At 46.2% G+C, this 14,282-nt stretch overlaps 1 protein-coding gene across 1 annotated transcript in view; it reads right to left on the bottom strand.

The window, feature by feature from the left end:
• Nucleotides 1-14,282, bottom strand: part of Ptgfrn (prostaglandin F2 receptor inhibitor) — a 68,490-nt gene that overhangs the window by 36,566 nt on the left and 17,642 nt on the right. Inside the window, exons 2-3 of the mRNA XM_021650498.2 lie at nucleotides 3,627-3,995; nucleotides 150-563 (exon numbers count right to left, since the gene is read on the bottom strand). Of these exons, the coding sequence (XP_021506173.1) occupies nucleotides 150-563; nucleotides 3,627-3,995 (783 nt within the window). The remainder of the gene's footprint in view (nucleotides 1-149; nucleotides 564-3,626; nucleotides 3,996-14,282) is intronic.

Below are 14,282 nucleotides of genomic sequence, written 5' to 3'. Positions count from 1 at the left end.
TAGGGAACACCATGTTCTCTGACAGGACATCATTCTTAACCTCTGAGTCAGACAAGAACATTCCTATACAAAGTAAGCAGCAGCCCAAGTTCCCAAAATACAGCAGGGAGGTAAATCCCACAGGGGTGACGCCATTTTCAAAAGCTCACCTGTTGGCTGGATCACCACGGTAGCCACCTCCACGGCTTTTTCCTGGATCTCCTGCCAGTTGCTTTGCTCCGTGATCCACTCGCTGACCACACACCGGTAGGAACCCTGGTCTGCAGAGAGCGCCCTGGCCACGGAGAGGCGGTAGGCATCGCTGCCCACTGTGTCCAGGCGCACGTCCCCACTGTGGTAGCGCTGCTCGTAGCCAGGGCCTGTATGGAACCTGCCCTCGTGGCTTAGGGCTAGGATGCTGCGGTGCACGGGGCCACGGTGCAGTTCCCACCGAAGCGCCAGGTGGGTGTGCAGCGGCGACACGGTAGATGCGATGCACCGAAGCTCAAAGGGCTCCCCCTCACGCAGGCTCAGGCTCGGAGGAGGCCGGGAGCTGGGGCCTACCACCAGGGCGTCCGCCAGCACTGTGGGGGACAGAGGGAGATGTCACTCAGTGGTCACTAATGGTCTGACCCATAAAAAAAAGAATAGGCCACCTTCCACGAGTCTGGCCGAGAGCCATGGCAGCCACCCAAGAAGGGTTCCTCATCCCATCTTAAAGCCCAGATGGGCAAGTCACCCATTCTGATACACCCACAATCTCAACTGACTTTCTGAGTTGCAATTATACAGAAATTAAAACGGGGCAATAACAAAACTCCAGCTAAAATAGGTTTGTGGGTGCTTCTGTCACCATGACGCAGGTTACTCGGCCCTCTGTGTCTCAGTTTCCCAGAAAGGGGTGGGTGATGACTGTACCTCCTTCATGGAGTCATCCAGAGAGTCCAATAAGTACCAGGACAGTGCCGGGCACCAGGATGAAATAGCCTGGTATGACTGCCAAGTAATCCTTTGTTTAGAACATGAGGCTGGAGGAGGGTGCCTACAGTCTAGAGACAAGCGAGCTGCCAAGTCAGGATTCTGGGTGGGTAGGAGGTACCTGTGGCTCATATCCTAGGCAGAGAATATCCACAAAAGGAAGGGGACAAGAAATGCTGAAGGTTCTGCTGCTAACTCTTAGCACCTACTGGAAGAAGCCACCACTGTGGCTTGTCTTATTACTTTGTGGGTTCTTTTTCCCACCCTTTATCCCCCGCCCCGTTTCACCCCCTATCACTAGATAGGGGAGAAAAAAGAATAGAGGGGAAAGAGAGAGCTAGGGATCCTTGAATCTGATTTCTTCTTTGAGCACAATTACTAACAAACCGCAACCAAACCCCTTGAACCACCAATAACAACCCACCCCGCCTCTTAGGGCCCTAGCACTTAGACACCATCTGAAAAGTTCCCAGAATTCCAAATGTCACACAACACAGAAACTGTCTGCAGCTGGCAAAACCACATCTCTGCTAGGGCATGAAGTAAATCATGTATCCTCACACCTGGTGCTAAAACAAAACACAGTTTAGAATATGTCTGTGTGTGTGTGTATGTGTGTGTGGTTTAAGAGATCAATATCCCAGAATTCTCTCTGCACACCACTTCTATGGTCCAGGAAAGGGAGATTTGGGAGAAGTGACGTGATGGATGCTGATCACGTGATCTGTGCACTCAGGTGGGGGCTGTCTACCAAGGGCTGGGAAAATCTTCCAAGCACATCAGGAGCTACACATGTGGATCACAATTCAAGCATCACAATTCATCAGCCCCTTGGCCTTTCCCTTGATTATACACTCATAAAGGGATTACTCCAGATAGCAGAAACCATTACTCCTTTAGAAGACTTCCCACAAGCCCATCACTTCTACAAAACTAAAATAGTGGCCTTCTATTACATACAGTGAGTACAGCCAGCGTGGCTACACTCTCAAGTACAGTTCCTCACGGAGGAGAAGGATGCACAGCTTCAAGGCCCATGAGTTCAAGGCCAGGCACATGCTGGACCACGTCTACCTCCTGCCAGAGACTATACCTGGGCAGCCAGCCAGCCTCTCTCATGCTCTCCTTCTGCTCTCCTGAGCCAAGAAAAGCCTCCCCTTACTTCTCTTGCCTTCAAAGACTAGTGGAGGAGCAGGGAGACGGAGGAAGGGGTGGGGGGGGGGCCATTCTGTCTCATAATAAATCTCAAGGGTGTACCTGACCTGATAGAGGGGTCATCTGCTGTACTGTTTAACTCAGAGCAAAAATGTCTAACAGTAAAAATCTTAGAAAAAGAAAAAAATTCATGATCTTTTTTCCGCCAAACTCTAGAAGTCAAACCAGAGCCTGGATATCAACGCAATCACTCTACCACTGAATTTCAAGGTTCCTATGTCCCAGCCCTCAACCCTAGATGGAGTCTCACCATGTAGCTCAGGCTGGTTTTGAACTTACTGTACAGTTCAGCCTAGGCTAGTCTCAAACTTTCAACCCTCCTGCATCAGCTTCCAAGTGCTGGGATTACAGGTGTGTGCCACCATAGCCAGGTACATTCTGTATCTTTTTATGGGAAGATGTAAGAGGTAGATTTGATAGCTTGATGCCTTGGTATGTATGAAATGGTATGGCTGACATTTCATTCCCTCATGGTCTGTCTGGTAAAGGAAAAGCAACAGCTATGCTATAGCAATTTCTACCAACCACGACAAAGAGTGGACCGACACCTGATCAGCCCACTACTTTTCTATTATAATTTTCTACTTACACACTCCTGACCTGAAACAAATATTTTCAGAAAAAAGACAGGGCACAAATAAACATACAATGAATAGTAATAATATTGTTTCTGTTTTGTTAGCCTCAAATTAAAATGGCTTCTTGCTCATTTACTAATGAGCTATGTCGTTTTAAGCAAGTAATTAACCTATGCTCTTCCATCTCGAGTGTAAATTAGGGAAATTGCCTGCCCTATCTTCTTCACTGGATTCAGATAATTGAATGTGTGAGCAAATCCAACAGCAGCACTTGAAGGCTGGGAAAACCCAAACTCAAGCTATTGCAGATACCTATGATGTCAACTTTGCCCGGCTGGGTTCATGAAATGGCAGTAACCACATGGTTTTTCGTCTACAAGGAGCAAGCACAACTTCTGATGCAAACAGGTATTAACTCAGGAAGATCACAGAGAAAAAGACATGAAATCGGAGTGTCTATTCCTCCCTTGGAGCCGAAGCTCAGTGATGCCTGCCAGCTGACGCAGCTGGAAAGGCCTGGCCTGGGTTAGCTCTCCTGTCCCCACACCTTTTAAGGCAGGCTCTGTTGGACAGAGGAAGCTGAGGCATGGACTGAGCCAGGAGCCATTTAGTTGACAAGTGGCAGAGCCAAGAGCTGACTGCACAGGCGAGCTGGCTCCAGAGTGGGATTCCCACAGGTGAACCACACCATGGCGCCTACAACTCACTGGCCACAGGATACATCAGAATTACACCGGGAAAGGGGATGGGGCTCCCAGGGGACAACTGGTCCACCCTCTGCCCATCATCAGGTAAGACACCGTCACTACTATGGACGGGGGAACCGAGTCTCTTTGCGGCAGCAGAGGAAAGTCTGGCCCCGTGCGAAGACCGTACCTTTAACCTGCACTGTGTCCTCATAGTTGCCCTGGACAGTGGCATCCGTGCTCGGGGTTGAGCACTTGTAGTGGCCTTGGTCTGAGGGCTGGACATTCTTTATATGCAGTTCCACAGCGTCATTGGCAGTTCTCCTCAACAGGATGTCACCCCGCTGCAGCCGCTCCCGGTACAGCTGTGCCGAGAAGCCCGCCTCCCAGGTGCTGGCGAGCTCCACGAAGCTGCTCCCCGAAGACGAGAAGCTCCAGTCAAAGTTTTGCTCGCTGGGGCCATCATAGTCGCTGACGTTGCAGGGGATCACCAGCTCTGTGCCTACCACTCGGACCAGGGTGCCCGCGGGGACTCTCACCACACGCCCGCGACAGACAGCTGCAACGACAGGAAAATGGAAGGTGGGCCTTTAATCACGGAGGTCCTTCTCTGTATGAAAGTGACATTTGATGGATGCTTCTGCTCAGGGGTCCAGGGCAGAATGTGGCATCTGAGTCTCTAAGAAAATGGACCCTGAAGAAGGGGATTAGGCCATCCCTGAAATTATGGGTTGGAAGCAGCACCTTGAAATGAATGCCTTCCACACAACCAGTTTCCCAGTGCTGACAGGCAGACTACATATGAAAAGTGGGTTAACGGTGGCCTCAAATAGCTTTGTCTCTTCTGTTAGCATTTAACATATCTTTATATGCGATGAGATATGGAAAGGTCCTGTATTTAAGGAAAGGACATAGCCACGCTCGTATTTACATTTCTGCCCATCCCACATCAACCTTCATCCCTAGAGACCATTCCCAAGACCTGATTTATAATGATGGATGCCAATTTTCAAATCCTAGAGCAGCCTGCTGATAAAATGATTTAACTCCTGTTATCTGACATTGGTTATAAATTATTTTTAAAATATGACAATTCCACCAAGTATTAATTTTCTATTTTCTGGCTCATTTCCTTCTCTCTACTCTTCACCCTGATCTAAATTCAGAAGGCGGATGGGGAAGCTCAGAAGGAGGGAGGCTGCCTGGTGCTGTCAGGAATTCAGCAGCTTGTGGTGGGAGAGGAACGCAGCGGACAGGGCCGGCGGTGGGCTGGCATTACCTGCCAGGAGGGCACGTGATCCACAGAGCTGTGGCACAGGGCGCTTAGGGACAGGTGAGTCCCTTCAGAAGGTCTCACTACAGTGAACTTCATTCAGCACAGTTCTGTAGTGTTTATGACCTGGCTGTTATACTTCTTTTTAGACTACTTCTCTTGATACAGCAATGAGTCATACAGGAGACAGCATGGGCTCTGAGTCAAGATCAGGGTTAAATCTCTCTTAGCTTGGCTTCCTTGATTATAAAATGAGATAAGATGCTATCATGAGTTAATAAAACAGAATGTTACGCTGAGAGTCCTCTAAGTTAATGCAGGTTCAATATGATGGGGCCTGTTAGTGTCGCTATTATAATTCTATCAGCCACTATGAGTTGATCTGTGTGCCTCACGCAAAATTCTCACACTGAATTCCAAAATCCAGTATGCCAGAACATGGCCTTAATTGGGAATAAGGCCACAGAAGATGTCATCAGGCAAGCTGTGATGTGGTTATATGGCACAGGGTAGGCCTCTGAGCCAATATGACTGGCGTCCTTAAAAGGGAGCTAATTTGGACACAAAGGGAGAATACTGCACGGCCATGAAGGGAGAGATCAAGGTGATGCATCTAAGAACTGAGAATGCCAAAGATTGGCAGCCAGCCAGCACAGGCTCGGAGAGGCAGGCCCCGCCTTAGGAGGCACAGGCCCTGTGGCCACCTCGCTTTGACCTCTAGCTTGTAGGGAAGAGGCGCGGTTGTTGGAGCTACCTGGTCTGCGGGGGCATGAGTCCCAGGAAGGAACACACCAGGGCTGCCTGGTTATTGCTGGTGTAATTCATGTTCTCCAAACTCTGTGGCCGCCTATTAATGGATTCCAAAATGAATTTACAGTGGTTGTGTGTGCTTTTAAAAATGGAATTTTAAATGAACAGGAGCGATTAGAGTGCAGTGCACTTGGTAAGGGATAAATATTGCTACATACAGCGCTTTGTTAGGTAAACAAAGGTATGTGTGAAGATTATGATGAAAACATGGCATACATTTGGTTCAGGGTTGAAAAAAAAAGTTGAGGGTCGTTTCTAAAAAAGTAACTCTTGTTTCCTCTAACTTCGAATGCATTATCAATTATCCTTTTCTTCAGGAAAGGAAAAAGGAAGCAACCATGTGAAAGAAACACTGACAGACAGTGTGAACACTGCTCAAGTATGGGGACTGACTGTCTTCCTGTCCTAGCTGAGCTGGGGACAGGCCCCAAACAACTTCCTGCCCTAAGAAAGGCAGCTGAACCCCAAATCACACCTCTGTCGTGAAAATCAAATAAAGTAGGAATGGGTTTGGCATGAGTGAGGCCCAGGGTTCCACCCCTAGCACTGAAAATAAATAAGAAAGCAAAATTAAATAAAGCATTATATTAACCCCAGCTACTCAAGAAGTCAAGGATCACCTGAGTCGAGGAGCTGGTGGCTCCTTGACCTAGCAAGACCCTGTCTCAAGACCAGAGCCTGGAGGAGTAAAAGGCAGGGAGCAGAGGGCACATACATACTGTATACACATCTGTATACATGTATGAAGTTACTGAATAACTTTAAAAATCAGAATCTAAAAGTTGGTAGAAGCGTGGGCGGTTACGTATCCACGCAGAGAATAGGAGGATAACCCCGGGTTCTGCTGACCGGCGCTGAAAAGGCTGTTTTCTTCCAGTGGCAGCTCAGGGCCTACAGACAGACACCACCCACAGCCTCAGTCACCACTGGCTGCAGCGGACTCAGGCTGACCTTGAACCTCAGATCCTAGGAATGGGAACCTGGGCGAAGATGGGGAAATCCCAGTTCCCCTGGGTATTTTCAACTTCTCCGAGAGACGCTTTTGCTCCTGTATTGTATGGAGGACTGTCCCCTGGCAGCCCTCCTGACTGCAGAACAAAGCTACTCACAGAACAGCAGATCTGGGTGAACCCTCAGACCACAGGGCGGAGAGAAGCATGTGAATCTTCAGGCGTGGTCATGCCTTCCATGCCATTTCCTACACACTCCTTCCAACGTGTGCGCCCATGAACACATGTGCCTTTTTCCGTTGGACATGGCAGTCTCTTGCAATTTGCCCTCATGGTTTTTTTTTTTAAGTTAATTTTCATCTCTAGTAACTCAAAAGAGTCTTAAAATAAAATATCTGTCTACTCACAGTGACCGAGCCCTCTACAGCCATGATCACCGCCGCTCAGAAAAAGAAACAAGCGATCAATTCTTTACTTAATTTTAGAGATGGCCAGACAATTCAGGATCTCCCATGAGAACCTTCACAGCGGCACAGAGGTGACCTCCGGAGAACCACCGAGCCCTCTGCCGGAGCTTCAGTCTCTGTAAAGTGGGCACCGAGTACTCGGGGCTCTGAGTTCAGATACCCAGTGCCTACATAAAAAGCTTCAAGTGGTGCTGCTGTACAGCTGTAACCTAGTGTGCTGGGGGAAGGGGCAGATACAGGAAGATCCCTGGGGCTTGCTGGTCCCCTTCAGTCTAGCTAATCGGCGAGAGACACTAACCCCAAAAATGTGGAGCGCTATTGAGGTGCACACTCAAGGTATACCTATAGGCTCCATGCTCACACGCACACACAGTCATGCACCCCTGAACACATGTAAGCTCCCACACAAGAACATGTGCACACACATATATACCACATACATACACGTGGAGAAAAAAAGGAAAAAAATATGGCCACGATTGACACTCCATCCCACCCCTCACTCCTGGGATTTTCCAAATGGGTAAATATTTCCTACCTCTATCCCTTGGCAAAGAGCTGGCTCCCAGGGCCTTGAGCCCTGAACCTACCTCCCTTCTGTGGTTTCTGTCTTTATTCCTAGTGACTGGAGTTCTGGAAGTGAATCCAGCTCATTATTTTAATTCTCCAAGCTCTTTCCCACATGAGTACTAGAATCCTTTCTTTTTTTTTTTAAACATACAAATCCAGTCAAAAATTTTTAAAGATTTATTTTATTTTATGTGTATTTTATATCTATGTGGATCTCTCTATAGATGTCTATCTTTTTAACGATTTATTGTATGTGTATTTGTATATCTACATGTACATCTAGACACTATCTGCAGGCCTAGTGTCTGCCAAAGCAGTGTTGGATCCCTTGGAACTGAAGTTAAACAGTTGTGAAGTTGTGAGATGGCATGTAGGTGCTAGGAATCAAGCCTGGACCCTCCAAAAGAGCAGCCATTGTTCCTAACCACTAAGCCATCTCTCCAGAGTCCTATGGATCAGAATTCTTCAATGGCTGCTTACCATATATGGCAAAAACTGTCTCCAAGTAAGCAAGCCCCCTGGCCCAAGCTTCCCTCTCTCTCCACCGTTACTGCCATAACTCCCTCACTGGCTTCTTGGCTTTCTACCCACTACAAAGTGACTTTCAAAAATACACAGTAGATTATATTTTCCTCAACCCCTAACTTCCAGTCATTCGCCATTTCACCCCAAAGGGTGAGGCAGGGGGCACAGATGCTTGAAAGAGCAAATTCTAATCTGAAAACTCAGAAACCTGAACAATGTCTTGCATGCCAGAACCTGGGGTGTCCTCCCATCCGAGCAAATGGAGATTTCAGATTTTCGGAGAGTTTCAACTTGCCAGCCACAATCTGGTATTTAGTACAGATTCCTCTTAATATTGTTAAATAGCGACAAACGATACTTAAAAATAAATATAACTTGTAAAAGGGAGAGCATATGGCTTTTCTCAAATCAAAAAGAGGAACTGCAGAGCCAAACTTGCCAATTTTTGTCACAACCTTTGGTAACAGCTGATAACTGAGAGAAAGAGGAAAAGACAAATTTCCACTGAGTTTCCAAGTGCTACCAGTATTTCAAATTAAGAGTCCCAATCATTTCTGAGCCTAAACAATGCCACCATAGCTCGGCACAGAAAGGCCTTTTCTAAGCAACAGTTGAGGGCCAGTAGGTGACTCTGTGGGTAAAGGGTACTTGCTGTGCCAGCCTGGCCACCAGCTCCAGCTCCAAAAGGCATGCTATGGTGGAAGGAGAAAGGCCACGTTGTCCTCTGACCTCCCACCCACATGGAGGGGTGCGCATGCCCATACGCAGGCAGGAAGGCATACAGCAGTAATAAAAAAAAAAAAAAAGTTTAGTATCTTTTTTTTTTTTAATCAAGGTTTCATTTGTTTCCAGGGGTCAATATAAGAAACCTTTCTATGAAAGCCATTTAGTTTAAACTTACGTTTAGTTTGTTGTTTAGTCCAGGCTGGCCTCAAGCTTAATGTCGTCAGTGTCTTGCATGTTGGGAGTAAATGCCTGTGTTACCTACTGTGCCCAACGGAAACCATTTCTCTGCTTACTTTAAGGTACTACTCGGAATCAGTTGGGAGAGGGTTTGTTTAACATTCAGGAAGTACTGGGTTCAGTCCCCAGCACTGCATAAACTGAGCCTAGAGTCGGGAAGATCAGAAGTTCAAGATCATCCTCCACTGCACAGCCAAGTTAGCCTAGCCCACGGAGGAGTTACTCAAGTGAAGAAGGTACCACTGAGGATGCTATCATGTTGCATTACAAAACTCCACCTGGCTGAAACCCACTAAAATTTAGTTTAAAACAACAACAAAAACACCCCAACAGAACCCCATTATAAAACAAAGGCCAAAGCTATGGGACAGCTGTACCAGCATCCCCTTCCAGAAAACACAAACTACAAAGGTATCTTTGACCTTTGGGGCCACTTATGATAGCTTCAGAACACGTCAAACCTTCCAGGCTTCTACACCAAGTGAGTCAGCGCCAATCCCCACTGCTAAGATCCTTGTACTTGCCACAACCTGCTCAGCTGAGATCCGCTTAGAGAAGGGCTCAGGAGCGTCCGGCCTCCGCACCCACTGCCTTTGGATTCTTGGTGGAACGCGGTCCAAGAACGGACTCACGCAAGGGGACTTCTGCGTGCTGGTGAGAAAACTCCAACAAAGCAAGAGTTTTATGCCCTCAGTTTCTTCAAATCACGGAATTGTTCTTGGAATGCGCTTCCGTGCTCCTCACAGAAGTAGTGAATGGGGGGGGGGGTTACTTCAGATTACTCATTATTGCTTGCTGCTATTAATTATAGACTTCTACGGAAAAACATTTTGCCATGTGCAGCCTGTGCTCCTAACTGTATATTTTACTCTTCTTAATCCTCAGAGTATAAATTGTCTGATGCTCTGAATAAAGTTGGCTATTGCATGAGAGTTTAGTCTGCCTCATTTTTAGGCTCCATTCTACCAGGTCCCCAAATAGAGCAGTAAACAGATTCTCATTTAAAATGGTTTTTATTAAGTCTACAGGGAAAAAAAAATTTAATAAAATCATTTCTAACTTCATCGGTCATTATTTCAACTTGTATGTCTTCCCCCTTCCAAAAAAAAAAATACATATAAAATTCTTGTTTCTTTTTGTACCCTGGCTTCAAGGAGCATCAGTATTAAATATGACATTCAACTATGAAAATCATTTTGCTTAAATTCCAAATAGTTATTTCCTTCCTTCTTACTTTCCATGTTACCTTGTGAGCTCTCTTTGCACCTCTTTGTGTATTTCACTGTAAGTTCCCACGAGGTATTTGAGGGAGGGATAAGTAGACCTAAATCTAAGAAGTGGGTAACTCAGATTTCCCCTTGTAGGAGACTGTTTCTGGCATAATAAACTAGTGTGGATCAGACAGCTACCTTTGGGAAGCAGCACGGTGGTCAGGTTAAAACTGGGGCAGCCTGGATCAATGCCTCTGTGAGGGATGAATCACGGTCATGTGAACCCAATCATGCCCTGTGCTTCTACTCTTGAGAAACCTGCCAGATTCTTAAGTGGTTTAGGCCAGGAAATATACGTCCAAACACAGAGCTTTGAACAATTCACAGAGCCAGGAACTAATTTGAAGAGCCAAGATTGGGGGGGGGGTAGACGGGGACAGGGGATGGACCTGCCAGGGGATACCAGCCAAGAAGTGACCCTGGCAAATATGATACAGGGCTTCTCCTCTCACATAAAGACTTATCAGAAGGCAGGATGAATTGCTGGGAGGTAAACACAAAAGAAAAACTAACAGGTTAAACCACACCTGTAATCCCAGCACTTAGGAGGCTGAAGTAGGAGGATCCCGGAGAGCCTGAGGCCAGCAGAGTGAATTCCAGGTCAGCCTGGGCAAATAAAGTCAAACAGCAAGGCCTGCTTCAAACAGCAAGCTGCCTAGCAAGTACATAAGCATTTTTAAAACCAACTCACAGGATGAGGATACCAAAACTGGATTTCTGAATTCAAACAGCTTCTAGCTATAAGGCTGGAAGGGCCATGTTCTTGGATCGAAAATGCAAAGCTGAAAAAGGAACTAGAGCCAGCAAGACAGCATTCTAGACTGGCAGCATCCGAGCGACTTACTGGAGAAAGGGAAGCTTCTTGATTTTCTGGTGCAGCAGGAAAAAAGCATATCTTGTCGGGCAGAAGATGAGATCATCCAGGGACTGAATGGCTTCTCCATATTCAACTATCACTTATGGGGCAGTCACGATGCTAGCCGGGCTCCATGGGAGATCACTGGTCTGGTAAGTTCAAGGCCCCTGGGATCAACCTCTGCTACCACACAGAGTCAACTAAAATAATGAGCTGGAGAGATGGCTAGAGGGGAAGAGTGCGTACTGATCATGTGAAGGCGTTAGGTTCCCAGCATCCCCTTTCACAATCATGTATTAACTCCAGCTCTAGGGTATCTGACACTGTCTTCCGGCCTCAGAGGGCACTAGCACATAGATGTGCGCGCGTGTGCGTGCGCGCACACACACACACACACACACACACACACGCACACGCGCACACACACACATGCATGAATAGAGATAGTAATAAAAAGTTTAAAAAATGAGATGACAGAATCAAATAGCTAAAAATAAAAGGGAAGAAACACACACTAGAGACAGAGCCATAGGAATAGAGACACTGATGTGCCCAGACATGGAGACGAAAATAACCATGACCTATTAAAGAAGTAGGAAACAGGATTTTTACTAAACTAGAAGCTATTAAAATGGAAATTTAAATTCTAAAAAATAAAAAAAAAAAAAAAAAACGCAGTAACTAATATTAAGGATTCACTAAGTGGTCCCGATAGCAGATTAGATGTAGCATAAAAGCATCCAGGATAAGTAATCTAACAGACTCCAGGTGTGAAAGGATAAAAACACACGACGGAGGATGTGAGCTACGTGGGGCACAGGAAAAAGGTTACAAATATTTGCAAGAAAGTCCCAGAAGGTGTGAGAAGAGAGAATAAATTCTTTAAGAGATTATGGCTAAGATTTGTCTTCAACTGAGTGCTCGTGTGCTGCAAAAGCAAGCTACATTCATTATATATCACTAGCAGGATAAATACGGGAGCGCAGGCCAGGAAAATTGCCGAGGCAGAGAAGGGGCCACAGCACAACTGAGAACCGACATTCAACGGAAATGATGCTCGTAAAACCATGGAATGGCAGCCTTAAAGTGATGTCTCAAAAAGTAACTGCCAAGTGAGAAAAAAGGGATGGGGTACTTTTAAGTGGAAAGCAAAATAAATATGCTTTCAACCAATTCACCGCAAGGAAAAAGATAATTAATTGGCATAAAAAACACACTAAGTAGAGTTGTTCAGACAGAAACAGCTGGTTCTTCTTGAAACACAAGAAGGCAAAAAGAGAGACAAGAATGACTATCCCGGTGGCACTACAGAATCTGACCAAATAATATCAGTGACATTTTTTTAATTCAATCTATATACATAATGAAAGTATATGAGTAGTAGGTGGGGTGGAGTAAATTGGAGCTCAGAGGTCTCAGAAGTGGTAAAAAGTTCACTGGTAGGACTGGGTAAAGACACATGCCACCCTGATCCTGATGACCTCAGTTGGCCAGAGAACTGGCTTTCGTAAGCTGTCCTAGGACCGTGTGTGCTCACACACATACACTACACAACACAAATGAAAATGTAGTTGCTGGGATATATATTCTAAAATACGCCACATGTACGACAGATCTGGTATGAAAGATATTTATTGGATGGAGATGGAGAGAGGGAAGGACAGAGAGACAGACAAGGGGGTGGGGTGCCACGACAGAGAGGAGCAAGGGAGCAAGGCAGAGAGCGGCAGACCAACCATTAAGTACCTGGCCTAGATGACATCAGAGGTAGAACTCAGGCAATGACACAGGACGCTATCAGGACCCTAAAGGTCCCTAAGAGCGGGCCAGTTGAATTGCCTGCACAACATAACAGTAGTATTTTTTAGAAACTCACCAGATGACACTGAGAAATCAACAATGGACAGGATTTGTTGTTTTTAGCTACTTTAATTAAATAATTAAATAAGGTACATTTAATCAAAAATTATAAAAATTCAAGCAAAATAATAATTTAAAAAAAAAAAAAACCTTAGGCCAATTTAAACTTTTCTGCATTAATTCTGCTGATGGTAAGTAAATTTGGCTGAAACGGTTACTGGTTAAATGTGCAACGATGTGTGTTTTAACCTCTAGGGTAACCACAAAGATGAAAGGCTGAGCCCGGGGTGTTGGTGGTGCACGTCTGAAATCCCAGCACTTGGGAGGTGAAGGCAGCAAGATTAGAAGCCAGCTTAGGCTCCATGAGAGCCTGTCTCAAACAGCAACCAGCCAACACAACAAAACGGGAGTTGGGGGTGGTGAGGATAACAACTGGGGAAGAAACAGAAAACTATCCACACTTTTGGAGCGTCGCTCAAGTATTTACCCTGAAATGCATTCTGTCTGATTTATTAAGACCATATTCTGTGTCTCCGACATGCCATGCTCTGAGCTGAGCATCGTTCAGAGGATTTTGGTCCAACAAGCATACCAGGAGGTAGGTGTTCCCAGCCTGCTACAGATGAAGAGGAAGTGATGGCCTGAAGACGGTCAGGACAGCAAAAGTGAGGGCTGAGGCCCCAGCCCAGCAGCTTACACACTGAGCTTTCTTGCAACCAAAAGCTGAGTTGGTTCTGCCTCTGTTGGTTCTGTCTGCTCTGAGGGAGAGAAAAACAGCTGGAAATTCCTTCTGAAATATTTCATACTCCCCAATGGGGGCAACAAAGCAACAGAAAAATGAGTCATGAAGTGGAGAGATAAGAGTTCTAATAAGTAGATAGGTGGGGAATGAAAAAGAGCCTTGTTAAAATAATTCCAGGAGGCTGAAGAGACAACTCATTCATTGGTTACTGCTCTTTCAGGACTGGAGTTTGGTTCCAGATACCCACAGTATGTGGTTCTCACACACCTGTAACTCTCCAGGCATCTGACTATCTCCTCTGGACTCCACGGTCGCCCATACAGACGTGTGCATGCACAGACACAGCAATAAAAGTGATGGCAACTCTAACACACACACACACACACACACACACACACACACACACACACACACACACACAGTGGACCCTTAACGGAAGTCCTCTCAGAAGGGTGCCCAGGCAGCCCTAGGCCTTGACTTCTCACTCTGCAGCAGATGGTTGGATAACAATGGAGAGTTCTTTCCAGATTACCACCTCCCTCCCTTTAGCGTACTCAAG

Source organism: Meriones unguiculatus, chromosome 10, assembly GCF_030254825.1.
Source record: "Meriones unguiculatus strain TT.TT164.6M chromosome 10, Bangor_MerUng_6.1, whole genome shotgun sequence".
Classification (NCBI taxonomy): domain Eukaryota; kingdom Metazoa; phylum Chordata; class Mammalia; order Rodentia; family Muridae; genus Meriones; species Meriones unguiculatus.
Note: the sequence above shows the minus strand (reverse complement) of the source record. Positions and strands in the feature narration are given on the sequence as shown.